Source organism: Cyprinus carpio, chromosome B25, assembly GCF_018340385.1.
Source record: "Cyprinus carpio isolate SPL01 chromosome B25, ASM1834038v1, whole genome shotgun sequence".
Taxonomy (NCBI): domain Eukaryota; kingdom Metazoa; phylum Chordata; class Actinopteri; order Cypriniformes; family Cyprinidae; genus Cyprinus; species Cyprinus carpio.
The window spans coordinates 8991335-9011265 of NC_056621.1; the positions used below are offsets into that span (position 1 = coordinate 8991335).

A 19931-nucleotide genomic window follows, 5' to 3' on the forward strand; every position below is an offset into this window, starting at 1 on the left:
ATCTGAAGTGGGGAATGAAGTATTTTGGGCAGATCCAGCTGTTTGGTCAGCAGAGAAAAACAGAACACACTTTCTCACATAGACTTTCTGCTTTATATTACTGGTGCCTGTTCTCTACTGATTCCTGTTTATAACTGTGAATCTCATGAAAATATATATTATTTATATTATTAGGGCTGTCAACTTGATTAATTGAGATTAATTGCATCCAAAATAAAAGTTTGTGTTTACATAACGTGTGTGTTCATATTCAGTTTAATTGTAAAGTGTATGAGTTTCTGTGTGAATTTATATATATCAACATCCCCCTCACATAACATATATTTCTTAAGAAACATGTCATATATTTTTACATTTATTTATAAAATATATCATATATAAATATGAATATTTATATAAATACTCATATTATGTAAACAAATTATTATTTTTGATGTGATTGATTTGACAGCATTTAATATAATATTTAACATATTTTAGCAACTTTTTACAAGTAACTATTATATAACTACTATATAATAAAATAACTCTTAGAACGATTATGATTGTTTGCTTTTTTTCTACTTATAATTGCCATCATTCACAACGTTATTACTTTTTAGATTAGCATTACTGTAATTCTTTGATTTTGTATATACAGTACATGGATATTTAAAAATGTTATCATTGTTTTCTTTCATTGTAATGTGTGTATATATTGTATATATCACTGTAATGTAGCTATACATACATTCATTTTTTCAAAATATATTTTGCATAGAAAACGTTAATCTTTTTAGGTTTATTGTTAATTGTAATTTGTCCAATTTATAATTGCTTTTATTCCCAATGATGATTCTTATTAGATAATCATTACTGTAATTATATAACAATATAACTATATGGGCATTTAACAATGTAACCAGTATAATTTATTATTTTCATAATTTTAATTTCGTATTAAGAATTAATTTTTTAATTATTTTACACACACACACACACACACACACACACACACACACACACACACACACACACACACACACACACACACAGGTGCATCTCAATAAATTAGAATGTCGTGGAAAAGTTCATTTATTTCAGTAATTCAACTCTAATTGAATTGGGTTTTTGTTAACACCCCCCCCCCCCCCCCCCCCCTTGAATTGGGAGTGAAATAAATAAGCTTTCACAAGATTCACCCATAAACTTCTCTTATATTAACAACTCTCTTCTCTTATTATAATCTACAGCATTTTCTGCACATAGGAATATTTAGTAATTTTGTTTTGAATGCATAAATGAATGCATAAAGCCCAGTTCAGTCACAGCAGCGAACACAATGTTATAAGGCTCTTGTCGTAACATAACAACATTTACAGTAGTTCAGTAGTGGAAATTATTAGATTTATGTGAAAAAGTCAATAATAATATTTGCTATTCAGACACATGGAATAGTTTGGGAGCAGCATCTCTATGTGTGTGCGGCTGTTTGGAGTTTATCCAAAGCTTAGTTGTGAAATGTTACATGGAGAACAATAGCGAAAATTAAGCAGCGATGTTCCTCATTAACATGTCACACAAGGGAATATGTGTGCGATGAATACACCAACAACATGACATTTCAACATGTCATGTCTCAAGATGAGCTTGAGTTACCGTCTATACAGTATCTGTCAAATGACTTAATATAACAGCCAGTGATTGTTTAATTTCACCTCTTTTGTCATCCTGCTAGAAGACTTCATTTATTTTGACCAGACACCATAATCTACGCTAAAATTAGCACTAAGTGTGTCTCATATTGCTACATAATTGTCAGGACTGTGGGAGTCACAATCCAAATCCAGTTTTTAGTCCAGTAAAGACGTTCTGTATCCATTATGCTTTTATTGTTTTATCTCATATAGGCAATGAGTCTTTACACCTTGCTTTCGCCTACGGCAGTCATAGAGTGGTGGTGGTTTACTAATAACGTGTGACCAAAGCTAGCCAGAGGGCTAGGAAACAGCTAAAAAAATAAGATTTCTTGATGGGTTTTTCTTTATGGAAACCGATAAAATGATCATACCTCATTATTTGCCAGCTGAAACCATGGCTGCTTGCCGTAGGTAAAGATCTCCCAGAGGATGACGCCAAAGCTCCACACATCACTCTCCGTCGTGAACTTCCTGTACATGATGCTTTCTGGCGGCATCCAGCGAATGGGCAGCATTGTGTGTCCTCCCACCTGTCAGGGCACCAGATTTTGATGATCAAGGACTAGTCACCTTCACAAACTCACAAAAACTCAATATTACCAAAAGCAAGCCACACTCCATGTAAAAATAAGGAGTTAAAATCCTTATTATTTGTATGTACCTGTATTTGTGGAGAAAAGTAATTAAACGTTGCCTAGAAGCATTTAAAAAGAAAAATTGTCCACATTCCATGATTACCTTGATTTTTTCATTGCATTTACTAATTTATTAAGGCTCTGTTCACACTAAGGACGATAAGTTAACAAAAAAGTTTTAAAAAATTGCTCTAATTCTATGAGAGCAGTAACCTCCACATCAAAACTATAATGATAACAACACAGAAATTATATTATGGGAATTTTCAGAATGTTACTTTTTTCAGCTAAAAAACCCAAAAAACCCTGACAACTAATCAAAATTCTCTTTGATTAGTTTAAAGAGCTTGAGTATTTAAGCCAAGACACCCGAGGTGATTAGGTTTAAAAAAAAAAAAAAAAAAAAAAATCATAACTTGATTATAGTTGATTCTATAATAGTTTACATTAAGACCTGCAAATATTTTTTTTTATTCTATTGCCAGTTTCATTAAATATGTATATATGCAAATAAGGCATTATCTATTTAAATATGCACTTATTTGCATACATTTCCAAAAAATGAATATGAACATTGGATAAGGTTTCAAAATTTCCTAACCTTTGACTCATATTAGGGTCAAAGGTTTTTATTAAGAGAATTTTAGATTTTTTACTACAAATGTAAATAATAATCAAATTACTAAATTTAGATGCACTATATTGCAGTATGTGCACTTACAGTGTACTAACTACGTACCTACCTATGAAAGCACTGGTAATATAAGGTAACTACATTGGGGTACTAGGGTTAGGTTTAGGGGTAGCTTCAGGGTTAATACCTAGTTATTGTAATCACTACAATAAGTACATAGTATGTACATGAGTAACAGGACCGTAAAATAAAGTGCTAACCTATTTTGGATCATTGTAGTTATCTGTATAGTTCTTGATTTTGGTGTGAAAGGGCATTTAATCCTAATTTCTGCTTTTTAGAAGCTGCTAAATAGATCAACCACTTTTGCTATAAAAAATAACCAATATGATTTACAAGATTTGTCAAGCCTGGAACCATAAAACTTAGAAATCAGGAAAGATGGAGAAAGGGAAAACAAATATATCCATTAAAGGTTTTTGACAGCTCCAAATCATCAAATGCCATAAATAAAGTCTCCCTCCAGGCCATCCCCATGTTAAGCGAGATATTAATCGATTAAAACAATGAGACATTAATCATCTCTGCCCTGGGCTGGCACCGGACTGGATTGGTTTAGAATCCATTTCCTCTTCGTGTCTGTTGGGTTGTGTTAATTACAGCCATGCCAGGACAACTGAGAGTGATGTTTCAATGGTGGCTGCGTGGTTATTGCGGCTTTCAACTCGTAAGTGGTGACTGCGTATTAATTACAAGGCTCATTAGTGGTTTGCTCACATGGGGGTCAGGCTATCGACTGCACGCAGGAATACAAAGCAGCATGTGGCGTACTGTACATACTCAGAATGCCTGTTTGTGCTTTATAGTATGCGCATTACGCTTTTATTTATTTAATTTTTTTTACCAGAAATGAATTTAGGTAGAAAATAGTAAGAAGAAAAACAACTCTTAATGAGATTATGGTAAAATGTTTGTTGGCTCACGTCCCACAATGCTTTGGCAAGAGTGTATCCTTGGCAACAGGATGTGTCTCTAAGCACAGAGCACAATGACAACAATTTAAGAATTAGGAAAATTTTTACTTTTTTCGATGTTTGACGATGAATAAATCACTGTTTATCAAATAAGCAACAAAAAATAACTCTGGTTGTGCATCCATGCTCATTTAAATGTGCAAACGACTCGGAATAATGAGAGCAAAAATATGAATGTCAAGATTAGGAAACTATAGAGGCATTGAGATGTACTATAATTAAAGGTCTGGGAAGTTTTTTTTTTTTTTTTTTCGCCGTAATGTCTTTAATGTAGGGAACGATAAGGTTGTGTACTGTTTGTTAATCAGCTATGCTTCTGTGATTCTCATTCGCAGCCAGTTCCTCAGAGAGGAGGAAGCTGTCCTACAGGCTCCAGTGATGTGTAGCAAATATCCCTCCCCTCGCTGGCTCACTCTTTCCCTCCCGCCCCTGCCCTTTAGGAGGTGTAAGCAATATGCCAGTCCTGCTGCGGTCAAACAACACTCCTCTTGTTCCGTGAGATGGAGTTCAGGGTACTACTGGGCCGCTGCTAGCGCTCTCCATGCGTGGGCAGAAACTGATCCCTATGGCCATACTGCGCTCCTCGCCTGGTTAACTCAGCCCACTTTAGCGTTAGCGCACAACATCCTTGCCAAGAAAAGTCAGTCAAGGATGAAGGTAATAAAGGTATGATCACCGGTAATAGACAAAGACAGAGAGGAGAGATACAGAATAATGTTTGGAGAGCTTGAAACAGTCAAACAAGATGCTAACACACATTAGCTGCAAAGCTAGCAAATAGCTGTTGATGTGTAAGATCCTTTCTCCCACAGTCTGATGATAAAAAATTGCTTATTATTCATGAAAACATGCTACTGTACTGTCTTTTAAATTACATGTCAGAGAATTAAAAGCGTCAGATTAAACATTTATCTTTCTTTGTGTTTCAATTAGGCTTTGATTAGAAATCTAAGAGCATAGTTTATTAGCTTAGCATAGCGTTAACTGTTTAAGACTGGTTAACTGGCTCTTTTGATTAGCTAGAACAATATATAACAATAACAGTCTACTTTTTCTTCAGTCAGGCATTGAAGGGAATAAGACACTGCATACTCCTCGCATACAAACCGTTAAAAAAAAAAAAAAAAAAAAAAAACTATGAGGTGACAACATTATAAAGTTTAATTTGAAGCAAAAAATCTGAAATATGGGCAAAAAGTCAGAAGACTGTATACTGTATTTATAGCTATAATGAGGTAATGAACTTCAATTCCATGAAGGATTATTCCATGATCAAATTAAAAAAAAACAATGTGCTGATTTAAACCACTGATTAAAATATGTTAATTAGAGTTATAAGACATATTGGTCACACTTTATTTTAAGGTCAAATTCTTGCCATCAACAAACCAATAGCTACAACTTTTTCGCTGCTTATTAATAGTTTACATTTACATTCAGTCATTAAGTAGGCTAGTAATAGTTAGTAAGGTAGTTGTTAAGTTTAGATATTGGGTAGGAATTATGATGTAGAATATGTTCATGCATAATATGTGGTTTATAATTACTAATAAACAGCTAATATGTTATTAAACTACAACTAGTTAGAATTGGTCCCTATACTAAACTGTTACCGACATGTTTATTGAAAAATATGAATATACATACAAATATTTCAATACGTCCTCACTCCCAACTCGTCACATATTTACTCTTGGCCAGGACCCCTTGGCGTCGCGGTTTGATGCACAGGGTACCCCTTTAGCATCACTTTTCGACGTGCAGGCTCCTCCATTGATTTAAATAAGAAACCCTTGGGGTCAATATGCCGACGATTGTTTTGTGAAAGGAGTAGATGCAGTCGCGGTCTCCATCTTGTGTGCTACAGTCTTTGCTCTCTGCGCAAATTAAAAAAATGCCGCCAGAAGAAGTCTTACGTCAGCCTTGGTTGTGAAATGTCATTGGCTCTCGGGTGTCTTTTAACCGATTGCATCATGCTATGGGAGTATCTTTTTGAGTGAGATGTGATGTGAGCGTGTTAACAGAGCGGGATCATTTTCAGTGATTAAAACCTTATGTTTTACTCGCTTCTTCATACAGAGATATCATATGGCTTCAGAAGACTTGGAATGGAAACACGGACTTGTTTGTAAAGCTTTTATACTGCTTGTTTATGGTCAGTTTTTGCAATAAATACCCATGACTGCACTTATATTTGCCTGTTACTTGTTTTATATTGTTCAGAAGTGGGTTGGTTTATGTTAGGGGTGGGGTTAGGTTCTCCAATGAAAGTATACATTTATATAAAATTATTTCTATTTTATTATTATTATTATTATTATTATTATTTTACAAATTCATGCAAACCATTAAATTAAGACAAACAACTGAAAATAATGGAGGACCCTGCATATCGAAAAGTGACACTAAAGGGGTACCTTGAGCATCAAAAACCGACGCCAAAGGGGTCCTGACCAAGTGTCAATATGTGACAAGTTGGGAGTGAGAATGTGTTGAATATTTAAGAAAACATAGAGAGACTGACTTGAAATGTCATTTGCAGTGGAAGTAGGCAGATGGTAAGATAAGTAAGTGGGAAGTAGGTGGATGGTATAGAGTACTTTAAGCGCAATTTTTTGATTGGTGGAGATTTCTCTGCAGAGTCATGGGTAATGTAGTTTTTCATCAAGAATTTCTGATTATTAAAAAAATATAACAAGCTCACAGCAGGTATATAACTCACATCATAAGTTACATGGGACTTTTTAGAACCCAACTGCTGCATTCTTTTTTTTTTTTCTTTTTTTCTGCTGTTCATACCATTCTGGTGTAGTATGCTATAATTTAATTTAGCCATTGCTAATGTCCACATACACTCCTATATTTTAAAACCAAAATAAATAGACTATGTTTGTTATGAAATACTAGCCTTACACTTACTAACTCTATACAGCCTACTTTTTCTTTTAAAAATGTTTTCAAAATGAGAGTTAATTTGAAATTATTCAAAGTTAAACTGTAGTATGCTTCATTACGTGTCACATTACATTACATGTTAGTAGCATCTAGTTTTAAAATTGGAAATTGAAAGTGTTTTCAAGAATTTTTAATTCAGTTTACATAGATTGCGTTTTTAATCCCAGTTCATTCATCATACAGGTCGAGTGGAGTGCACTGTACAGTGTGTTCGGCTTACTGCAGTGTATCCATACAGAAAAGTGCAGGCAGCAGTGAATGCTATATGGTAGAAATATTAATAGTAGTATGTTAGTATGCTAATCTGAACACAGACATATTCAGTGTTTTTGTTTAGTGAATATGTTCGTGCTCGAGTGTTTGGGAAATTGAATCAATTGCAATGATTGAACTTCTATTCATCTGAATAGCTTCTCCCGGATTGCTTCCCACCATCTTTTCTGAGGTGGAACGACGAGACTGCAGATGCATGTAAATCAGTCTGTGGGGCTTCGTTGAGATCGGAATGAGAACTGGCAGGGTGGTGACAAAAATGCCAACGCAATCTGAAAGGGCACCGATGAAAGGCAACACAATTAGCGACTAGAGGGGGGGGTCGGAGACGAGGAGGATGGGAATCACATAGTGGTAATTAATGCATATTAAAATCAATAGCATGTTTGTTTCAATGAACAGCTGACGAGAGATGATGTCATTAAACGAGTGCTCATCAGAAGTTAAAGACCGTTGAGGAATAAGACATATGTGGTTGGAATTTCGAGCAGTTTTTGAGCAGGTTTCATTAATAGATAAATATATGTTTTATATATTGTTTCAATTAAGGGAGTATTCAAGTCCTTCAACCTCATAGGAGAACCTGCTAGCTCTAGACATTTGAATGGATTTGAAGCAAGGTAGCTCAACTTTGCTCTGCCAGGTCTTGCTGGCAGGGAATTGAGGTGTTTGGTTCCTACATCATGGCCTTCAGCACAGATTTACTCTGACAAAGAAAACTTGAGCGACTCCAAATCGACCGTAGCTTCTCCACCTTCTGCAAGTGAGATTATATGCCACAATCATTACATGGATGAGGAAGCCAGGCTGTTGATGAATACTGACTCTGGGCTAACCGACTACATTCATTCCCAGGAGACCACCTTGTAGAGGTTCTCTCTGCAGAATGAACACGTCAGAATGTCACCGGTGTCAGAGAAGATGTGCTGTTGGATGCCATTTTGGCTTATATCTGCTCGGAGATGTGAGGCGTAGGTACCTATTGCAGTTGGAAGCTAAAACAGAGCAGGTCTGCGTTCATGCGAAATCACCGAATGGTGATAAAAGCTCTGTTTCTGAAACCTAGTGAGCTGCTTCCTGCAAAGACAGCAAACTAATAGCAGAGTCACTGATTTGAAATGCTCTACCTAGGCATATAAATAGCATTCTCGATGCTATTTCTGATAATGCTAGAAAATAATAAGAATAAAAACAAAACAAAAAAACAAAGCAATAATATATCTCATGCTGCTCATCTTTATGCATCAATGCAAATTGCCTCACAGCTGCATTTAGGTTTGCCTATGCAAAACTGTGAAGGTTTGGGTCACTTCGTGTTTGTTGGGAATGGTAAATTGACTCCCTTCTCTTTTGTTCTGCAGAGTGCAATCTGCCATTTCACAGTGCCGTTAAAAGAAAGTAAGCCACAGAATATATTAAGTGAGAAGAGATGCAATGGTCTATTTGACATTTAATGTTAATGTAACATATTTCCTTCACTGCATTCAGAACTGATGCTCTGGGCACTGCAACAACCTGTGTCTATTGAAGGATCTGCATCTAGAAATATGTTTTTGAGGCATAAGTCTGTAAACAATTCTGCTTTTTGGTCATAAGTTTTTTTTTGTTGTTGTTGTTGTTGTTGTTGTTGTTGTTTTCTCCAAAGTACTCAAAATCTTTTCTTGCTTCCGGTCAGTTTTATAATGTCGATGATTATATATCGATTTTTTTTGTCTCCCATATGCTTGTCATGTAAAAAATGCTATAATAAATATAAACACATATCATAATAATATAGTAGGTACACTCACAAAATCTCACAAAACAAAAAATAAAGCAATAAATAAACAAAATGTCACAAAATAATAAAAAGAAAATTGTTATATATTATTATTATTAGATAATAATAATACAAAATAATAAATTGAATAAAAATTTAATAAGACAATATAAAATATTATTGTATAAAATAATATTGTTTATTTTAATGCTCTTAAAAAAAAAAAAAAAAAAAAAAAAAAAACATTTTAATAGCTTATATGGCTTGTTTATAATAATAATAATATGGCATTTGTCTCAGCAGTTCAAAAGTCCAGCACAAGCCATCGATAACATCTGAATATGTGCTAATTGAGCCGTTTGCTTTATGTTTGACTCCTGAATTATTCCTTGACTTTTGACAGTGAGAAAAATTCTCATTTAACTTCAGTGCCTTAAAAATGGGAGTCACATTCAACGCAGAGAGATGAACAATCATATTCAATTCAACTTAATCTAGTCGAGCAATAGAGGAGCTCTGTAAATTTAGTGTCACCTCATTCATCCTCTTGTTGTGTGGTAAGTGAAGACATACATTTTAATTCATTTAGGGCCCTCAGCTTGCAAATTGAGCCCTCTGTCATTTAGGCCAAATCTACCGAGAGGACTCTGTCTGCATCAAGAAAAGACAAGATTCTGATTGAGGATCTTCTGTTGGGTGGGGGGGGGGGGGTTATCATTTAATTTAAATCTTATATGGTTGTGAATCCTCATGGATTTAAAACTTGCAAATGATAACTTGAGCTTTCAAAATCTTAAATGTATTTTTAAAATACCCAATTAATGGTCACAGCTCATTAAAGCTTGTATTCACAGCTGTGTGTATGATTTGGATATTGGTCAAATGTTTAATGGGCTGTATTTGTTTGTATTTATGCTAGTATCTTTAATACTCTGAAATGAACTTGAATTAGCAAATACACTGATTTTTTTAACCTTGTTCTTAATTAACACTTGGTATGACTAAGCTAATGATTGTAAAGAAACAATTTGATTAAGGTCTTTCAAAGCGCTAAAGCAGCTGGATATATCAATATTACAACTTTTCAAAAGTCATTAAAATAGCAATTATGCATGCAATTACGGATCTACAATTGACAAAGGGTTAATTTGTGTTTTGTGGATATTTGATGACTAATAAATGAGGTAAATACTTTTTCTTTTTTTTTGATACACCACTATTCAAAAGGTTAGAATACTGTTCTATGTTATTATATTTTAACATATAATGTTATGTGATTGCAAAGTTGAATTTTCAGCATCATTACTCCAGTCTTCAGTGTCACACGATCCTTTTTTTTCTGCTTAATACTTTTGTGGAAATTAGACATTTAATACTTTTAATACTTTTGTGGAAATGAGACATTTAATGTGTCCTTGCTGAATAATAGTATTCATTTCTTACCCCAAGTTTTGATCATTTTAATGTGTCCTTGCTGAATAAAAGTATTAATTTCTTACCCCAGACTATTGAATGGAACTGTATCATGGTTTCCAAAAATATATTCAGCAAAAACTTTTAATATTGATAATATTAAGATATGTAATATGATTCAGAAGGATCATGTGAAACTGAAGTCTGGAGTAATGGTTGCATTTTAAAATACAATAAATTATAAAATAGCTATTTTAAATTGTAACAATATTCCCAATATTACAGTTTTACTACATTTTTGATTAAGTGAATGCAACCTTTATGAGATAGTGTATATAGGAGACTCCTTTCAAAAAAACAAAAATAACAATTAATTATTCCTACTAACTTGTATTTCGCTCAAGCATTTACAAAAGCGCTCTTACCCGGTAGTAGTCAGTGCTGTAGATGTCTCTTGACATTCCAAAGTCTCCGATTTTCACCAGCAGGCCGTTGCCCACCAGGCAGTTGCGTGTGGCCAGGTCACGATGCACAAAGTGCTGAGACCCCAGGTAGACCATTCCTGATGCGATCTGACTGGCTATGTGCAGCATCTGAGACAAACCCAGTTCCCCATTGGTCTGCAGTGGCTGTCCGTCAACCAGGATCATTGCATCTGGACCATGAGCTCTGTGAGTATAAAATAATGCCACTTCAGTCCCCTAATGTATTTGGATGCTTACAATACACTTTAAAATGATTGCATTAGATAAGAATGAAATCAGAAAACTTTCATGAATACTTAAAACAAATCAATACGAAATTAGAATGAGCTAATGCTTCCATTTACATATGTCAGTGCAATGTACATTAAAGTTACCGATAGATTACTTTCTTCTTCAAAGGGAATGTTTACTGTATGATTCAATTTGCATCTCTGCTAGTTCCTCTGCCCTTTCAAGAATGTATCGCCCTGTCTTTACGTATGAAGTAGTTTCGACAAAACCTGTTATCCCCCATAATCCTGCTGGCTGGAAAGAAAAAGTAATTTCTGCTCTTTCGACAGGGCTTTATCAGAAACCATATACACCTTTGTATCCACTTCCTATTGCTTGTTCAATACCTCTGTGGAAGGTTGTAACCTCTCAATCACAGTCAGAACTAATCTGCTGACATCACAATGCTGGATTTTACATTACAGCAACTAGAAAACGTATGCAACATTCTAATGCAGGGCTTCCCAACCATTCAAAAAAAAGAGAAAGTACCCATAAAAGATACTGAAATTTCCAACCTTTTTGTGAGTAATTATGAGAAATATATACATTTCTGCTCATACTGTATGTTTACATACTGTACTTCAGGCAGAATATGCAAAATGCTAATAATTTCAACAAAATAAGAAGGATCATGAAAATTGCAGGAGTATGTACACATATGAGCAAAAAATTGTAGCTAAATATGCGCCATAAAATGTATAGAATTATTGGAAAAATGTGAAATTTGTTAATTAAAAAGTTTTTAACATACTGCATATTTTAACAAACTTTTGAATAATTAAGTTTTATACATAGTTTATATATATATATGTGTGTGTGTGTGTGTGTGTGTGTGTGTGTGTGTGTGTGTGTGTAAAATATAATATAAAATAAAGAAAAATATTATTGCATTATGATATACATTATAATGTTATGAAAGATTATTGTAATTTAAAATACGTTTACTATTTTAATATATTTTAAAATGAAATGTATTACTATTATTGTGAAGGCAAGGCTTAATTTTCAGCATCATTACACCAGTCTTGTCAACTAACTATTTTTTTTTTTTTGTAAAATAAAACTGCTTTAATACATTCCTAAAATATTGAGGAGGATATTGATGATAAAATAATAATGGTTCATGAACATGTTAAGCATCAACTACCCATATAAAAATTTTTATATTTTGTTTCATTTAGATTATTTAATTGAAATAAATAAATAAATAAATAAATAAATATATGTGTGTGTGTGTGTATATATATATATATATATATATATATATATATATATATATATATATATATATTATAACTAATTGGGCATTTCTGTTATAATCATAATTAAGGGTTGCTAATTTTTTTTTGGAATGTTTCCGGAAATTTAATGGACATTTTCCGCCCCGTTGTAGCCCTAACAATTCCATTTGCAGCCCCACTACAATTCCATCATGAACCTCTGGTTGAGAAATTCTGGTCTTGTAAGCATCATATTGGAATTCAGTGGTTCCATAATTATGTTCTACTTGGTCTGTGATCTCAATCAATTATAACCAATTCCCTTCATATCTCCGATCATTACACAAGCAAAGCACAAAGATTACTGCATTATAACAGCCACGAACCTGAGGAACTTGTTGAGGTCTCCGTGTTTCATGTACTCGAAGACCATGATAAGTGGATCTCCATCTACGCAGACACCGTAAAACTTCACTATGTGATCGTGCTGAAGGTTGGTCAGCAGCTCGGCCTCCCGCTGGAAGTCTTTCCTCGCTGCAAGGGTGGGATCCTTCAGGGTCTGTGAAGACACAAAAGACAGCCAGTTTATTGTCTAATAACCACAAAAACACCCAGAAACTAAAGCATTGTGGGTAAAACCAAAGATAACATGGGGGAAAGTTAAATTAAAATCTGTATTTCAAAACAAATCATTTATATGATTGGAAATATTGTTTATATCCAGGAATTAAATGTCCCTATGCTATTGTTTTTTGATACTCACGGTACAAGTAAATTAATTAAGGGAGCTTAAATGAGTCAGTCTGTAATAAATAATTCAAGTGAACAATTAATCAGGTTAATGAGACTAACCGCTCCAACTAATCTGGATCTAAACGGTTCCGTCTCTAATGGTTTATGAATCCCAAACGATATACAATATGCCACAAACCAACGGAGCATGCAGAGCTATTTTTGACAATATATTTAAATGCATAATCAAAATGTAAATCAGTTAAAAAAAAAAAAAAACATCATTGCACAGATGTTGTAGACATCCAAACTGCTTCAAATCATTCAGTTAACATCATTATATATATATATATATATATATATATATATGTATATATATATATATATATATAAAATATGTATAATAATATGTATAATAATATTTTCTAATTATTAATATCAAGTGTAATATAAATAATATAATAAAATGGTTAATTCTTTTGTTTCCTCATGTAAAAAAAAAATAAAAAATAATAATCCATACATACATACATAACCATTTTTTTAATTGTAATTATTTTATTTTTTTTGAGTCATAACAAAATATAAATGTCCGCATTTGTGAAACCTTAAAACGTTGATACAGATTTGAATTCATCATCAAAACATAGATAAGTTAATGCCATTACTGCGCAAATATTGTAGACGTTCAAAGTGCTTTTAATTATTCATGTAACATATTCTTTCATAACAGTTCATATATTTTTTTAGAATTTTAAATGATCATATTTATGGACTAAACCTTGGGGTTCCAAGGAAGATGCGCAAATGACCAGCATGGCGTCTCTGGTTTGTTCGTGCCTGTCTTTGTCTTTTCTGAAAGATTTAATAGTTGCCTGTACACATCCATCTTTTTGTCATCTTATATCCCGTCATTCACAGAAAAATACCCCCCTTTGCGGCCTTGGTCGTGATATGTCAATTGGTTTCCCAGTCCCTCTTGAAGCCAGACTTGCATCGTGGTGTGTTTGTGAGGAATTGCTCCTTCAATTATGTTATAATTGCGTTCCGCCCTCAGAGCTCGCAGTTTAATTTTAATTAGAGCTACCGTGGGTTAATCCATATCAGGAATTACAAAAAGGTTCATGCGTTGGAGATGAATGAGGGAACCAATTCACAGATGGTGAGATATCTATCCCTATCCATAGTGCTTTATTACACCTGCGTTGCGAAATTGTCCACCTGGACAGGCTGGAGAGAGCAGAGGGGACAAATCCAGCACCACCTGAGGTGCTGTCACTTGTAATAAGGGTCTGGAGGTCTTGGGCATCAGGTGGAGATGGGGGAGAGCAAAGCTACGAGAAAGACACTGGCAGCTCTTTGGCCAAAATACAAGGAAAAACTTGACCTCTCTGAATTTGAGCTGGATGGCTTTCAAACAACAGCTGCTGTGATGGAGCTCCATGAAGCCGACTAAACCAAGCAGCTTCCCAGAGGAATGTTTTATTGCTCAGAGGTTGCTCTTTCAAAGCTGAGGAGACACATTTAGGTTTCATTTAAGTGTCAACTGTGCCTCAGACCAGATGTTGCAACTACAGTTCCTTAGATTAAATAAAAATATATGAAAATGACACCATTGTTGAAAGCCAGTATAAGTATAGAGCTATGAAATTAAACAGATTGCAGCTCAAGCTCATTTCTCATTAGGTTCTTTCAAGAACAGAACAGTTTGGTCTTCGAGAAACCTATTTTTAATATAGTCCTCCAATCCTTTTTCTTAGGAGAAAAATCTGAGAAGCAGGACACTTTCTCTTTATGTAATATCATTGCTGTCTAAAAAAAAAAAAAATTGCTGTCTAAAAAATGAGATGTTATGGGATTTTTTAGTGATTTTCTTCCAGTGGGTTGCTGGTAAAACAGGGCATGTGGCTGCTTGTGTTCTTCTGCACATGAGAATCATCTTCTGACACCATCACAGGATTCAGAAAGAACACATCAGTACCATCATTCTTGATCTCACAGCGCCTCCAGAATAATATGCTTTGAGGGATGATAAACCATCACTGGAAGACAGTGTTATTGCTCCAGATTTATTTCTCCAGCTGACCTGAACAAAAGCTCCACAACATGATAGCCAACATCATCTCAAAAATGATGAAAAAGAGGAACCCATGGGAGATCTGGGTGCTGGTAGCATTATGACCAGATATCTATAACTCAAATACAGGGTTATAGATAAAATATATATATATATTTTTTTTTTAAAATGTCAGAATTGCAAAATGTAAATTCTTTCTTTCTCACAATTTCGAGTTTGCACTTTGCAATTCTGATGTTTTCCCTGAATTCTGAGTTTATGTATCACAATTTATAATATTATTTCTTAGTTAATATTTATCATATAATTTATAACAAATAATTTAATACAAAATTTGTTATATTTTTCCTTTTTTATATTCAAAATAGTATATGTTTGACTTCATATTTCAACATGTCAGCATCTGTGAAACCTTGAAACCTTGTCATTTCTAAACTGACAGACAAACTGACACACTCATAGATCAGTCTTCAATAGAGCACCTCAAACTCACTGGACACTGAGTTCCTTGACCTTGGTGAACAGTCCCATGTGGTAAACCATGTTAAAGCATTATCCAGGAATCGTCTGCCCACAGCGGTGACTCATTCCTCTATTTCTATGTCATGAAGACTAAACCACAGCACTGCAATATCTTAATACCCTCCCAAACCTTATATCAATGGCAAATATTAAACACTACTGTAGCTGATCTCTCCTCGGAGCACAGCAGAGCTCTTTCCATCATTGATCTTAGTCAACAAATCCTCCACCATGACGTCTAGCGATCGTTCCCCGAAAGAAAGCCCTCTCCAGCGGGCACAGGGGGATCAACTTTATATGTCATTTGAGGGGGGCTGGAAAAAAGGGGCTTGACCTTTGGAATGAGTCCTGTGTAACTGGAGAACGCCACGGCCCTGCTGGAATGGAGGGATCATCTCTTACCTTGACAGCCACCAGCATCTTGTCCTTAGAGGGGCTTAGGTTGTAGCACTCTGCCAGGAATACCTTCCCAAATGCCCCTTCACCCAGTTCCCTTTTGAGCACAATGTCTCTGCGCTTAATGTGCTGTACATCTGGAGGGGTGTCTCTGAGAGAGAGTAGAGAGAGAGCGAGAGTAGAGAGAGAGAGAGAGAGAGAGAGAGAGAGAGAGAGAGAGAGAGAGAGAGAGATTGATTGAGTGGATTGTGTGCCATTTTTCCTGCGGGCAGTGCAGCAAAACAGAGATTGAGAAACGTGTGAATTTCATGAGTCGGATTGCTGTCACTCAGGCTGATCAGGTAAGTTGAAGGAATATGGCACCAAAAACGGACTCTTACGACATATAGAGTGAGAGAAAAATAAATAAAAATAAACCCTCAAGGCAATATGAAATCAAAATTGCACCTACAGTATTTACAGGTCTTATTGTCCATGATTCATATAATAATAATAATAATAACTGTATGGTTAATAATTATAATAATAATAATAATAATAATAATAATAATAATAATAATAATAATAATCTTTTCACACATAAATTTGTCAGGGTGATAAATTTGCAAGAAGAATATTTTAACAACAATATTAAATGAAATTATAACAACAACAACAACAACAACAATAATACTACTACTACTAATTATTATTATTATTATTATTCAGAACAACAACAACAACAACAACAACAACAACAACAATAATAATGTTATTATTAAAATAAATGTTAATACATATGTATTAATTTAATATTTAATATTAATAATCCTAATAAGTCCATGTTATTATTATAATTATTATAATTATTTTTAACAATAATAAAAACACTAATAATAATAATACATTTTACAATTAAAAATAAAATGTTTAGAAATAGTATGTATTTAAATGTATTCATATTTCAGTCAAGTAAAAATATATCTTAAATGTTGCTATTATTATTATCATCATCATCATCATTACTACATTTTATTATTCAAAATAAATGTTAGTAAATATTTATTTAATATTTAATATTAATAATAATAGTAATCCTAATAAGTCATTGTTGTTGTTATTATTATTAATAATGCAATTTAAATGTATTAATAGTTCAGTCAAGTAAAACATTTATCTTAAATGCTGTTGTTATTGTTATTAAAAAATAAATGTTAGTAAATAACATGTATTTGAATTTATTAATATTCCAATCAAGTAAAAAAAAAAAAAGTCCTTAATGTATCACATTTAAGGTAAATGTATCATACAAGCATTTAATTTTGTGTTTACATTATAAAAGGTAATTCAAGGTAACGTAACCTTGCAAAACAATACACACTAAGGCAACCCTTTGATGTAATTTGCTTTCATGTACTTTCATCACTTTTATCCTAGATAGCTGCTGTGATCTCTGAATGCAGTTCATTTAACCCGGCTGCTAAAACATACGCCTGTAGTGTACCTTTACACACACACAAACATTTGCATCTGCATTGTTTTACATCAGAATCTGTGTGTGAGCGCCCATCAGGAGCTGCAGTATGAAACGATCTAAACACAGGAGATCAGGTGGAATTGCCTCTGATACAGAGATGAATGAAGTCACGCTTGGTCCACTGGGCAGACTAATGGAGCAGCAACCAGTCTGCTGCCGGTTCAAGTCCCCGCTGAGCTTTACTGCCGCTCTGCCCTTGAGAGAAGAATGTAAGCTCAAACACCCTATTAAATACTGCAACGACAGGTGATAATCTGGAGATGATCATCTTCTGTCTGACTTTGATGTCCAGATAATCACTGGATGTTATGAAGAAATTTGATGGATAGAACAACATATAGCGGGTCCCCATGAGAAATGAAAAGCTTTCCAATGGCACTTGTTTTGTTTTTTAGTGTACTGTTAATGGTATGTTATGATTATACAGTATATTTTGAACTCATACAGGGTATTAGCTGTTTGTTGCATGCAAACTTTTTTTTAGTCAGTAAATATATATTTTTTATATGTTTTATATATATATATATATATTTTGAGAGTGTCGAAACAATGTACAAAGAAATTCACTTGGTAGTTTTTGAATAAAGGCCAATGCATTGCAATATCCTACTTTTTTAGGCGCAACACATTGCGCATTCATTTACAATTAACCTTCTTATGTTGCACACAAGTCATTGACCCATCTTCAATACGAATAGAAACGTCAAACTGAGCAGATTTAACCACGGCTAGCGAAGTGCAACTCATAGTGATGTAAGGCAACCCTGAGCGTGTCTTTAATCTCTGTACCTTCCACCTGCTTCCATTCCCAGCTCGCAGTCTGCTGCGAGGCAGTGAGCTCCATATGGCCGACCACGACAGCATCTGCTATTTACTCCAACAGGAGTTTTGGATAAGCCACCATCCAACATCAATACTTACTGCCTGAAGTTACAAGTCATTCTACGATTTTTCCCCAGCTGAAAGGCCAATTCTCCAAGTAAAAAAACACAAAAAATATTGATGAATGGACAGCACTCAAGGATAGCTTTTTGTATTAGCTGGCAATCACCCCGTTCTTCGTCTAAACAGAGTTCTCTAATCAGCAGAAACATATTAGGGACAATTTCATTTAGGGCTGCCGAGGCAATTGCACATTGTGGCAGGCATCCAATGACGATGGTAAATATTTCAGCACAATCTGTACGAGTTTCCGTCGCAGAAGGTTTTTTCAAAAAGGCACCGGTGGAGATTAAGACAAAGGATGGCGAACACATGCATTACTTCCAAACTAATTAAAAAGCATGTATTTAATCAGGACAGAAAAAGACGATGGCGAGAGAGAGCTTGAGACAAAGATGGAGAGAGAGAGAGAGAGAGAGAGAGAGAGAGAGAGAGAGAGAAAGACCTTTTGTATTCTCCATTTTCTAGTGAGTGATAGGTTCACAATTAGCAGGTGACGGGTGCGTTGGAAGTGCTTTCAGCTTGCGGTGCAATTAGGAAAGTTACAAATTGCGTGGGCTAATTGTCTTATTACGCCAACTGTTGTGTTGCGTTCACCTCACAGGTTGCGTTGTGAGAGGGCACTCAGGAGAAGAGGTTATCCGCACTAGACGTTGTCTGTCTAAACATAGCGAGCAGCTGGGAATACAGGACATGGACTTCATCCTAATTAGGCCGTTTTTACTCCCACTGCTCTGGCGCAGATGTTTACTCTGTCTCGCTAAAAATGACGGACCATACCAAAGCTGATTCGGGTTCAAATACATGTAAATCACTGCAAGAAAAAAAGAAAAGAAAAAGAAAAAACACGATTAGGCCGGACTTTCCCCGCAGCAATTTACTTCCTCGCTTGAAAGCGACGCTAAATGAATCTGAAAGAGCACCTGTTCGTTTCCAGTCAGCCACAAAGTCATTTTGTCCTGCGTGATGACTTAATGCACTTACGACTGTTTTGTAAATGGCTCCTTTTAAAATGCTACAGTCTCTGAAGGCTGAGAAACAACGGAGTAAACAAAAGCTGGAAATGGAATATCTGACTGGAGCAGTGATGCTGAAAACTCGAAGCTTTAAAGGAATAGTTCATTGAAAAATGAAAATTTGATGAAAATGTACTCATCCTCAAGCCATCCAAAAGGTAGATGAGTTTGTTTCTTCATCAGAATAGATTTTCCCCTGTAGTGAATGGGTGCTGTCAGAATGAGAGTCCAAACAGCTGATAGAAACATCACAGTAATCGACACTACTCCAGTCCATCAGTTAACATCTTAAGTGTTTTGTAAGAAACAAATTCATCAAGGCAACTTTAAAAAACTGCTTCTTGTCAATAATATATGAATCCATAACCCA

At 34.6% G+C, this 19931-nt stretch overlaps 1 protein-coding gene across 2 annotated transcripts in view; it reads right to left on the bottom strand.

Moving 5' to 3' along the window:
- Positions 1 to 19931, bottom strand: part of LOC109110590 (NT-3 growth factor receptor-like) — a 241719-nt gene that overhangs the window by 5223 nt on the left and 216565 nt on the right. For both annotated transcript variants that reach the window (XM_042753532.1, XM_042753531.1), the window contains exons 13-16: positions 16094 to 16224; positions 12747 to 12919; positions 10808 to 11051; positions 2051 to 2209 (exon numbers count right to left, since the gene is read on the bottom strand). In XM_042753532.1, coding sequence (XP_042609466.1) covers positions 2051 to 2209; positions 10808 to 11051; positions 12747 to 12919; positions 16094 to 16224 — 707 coding nt within the window. The remainder of the gene's footprint in view (positions 1 to 2050; positions 2210 to 10807; positions 11052 to 12746; positions 12920 to 16093; positions 16225 to 19931) is intronic.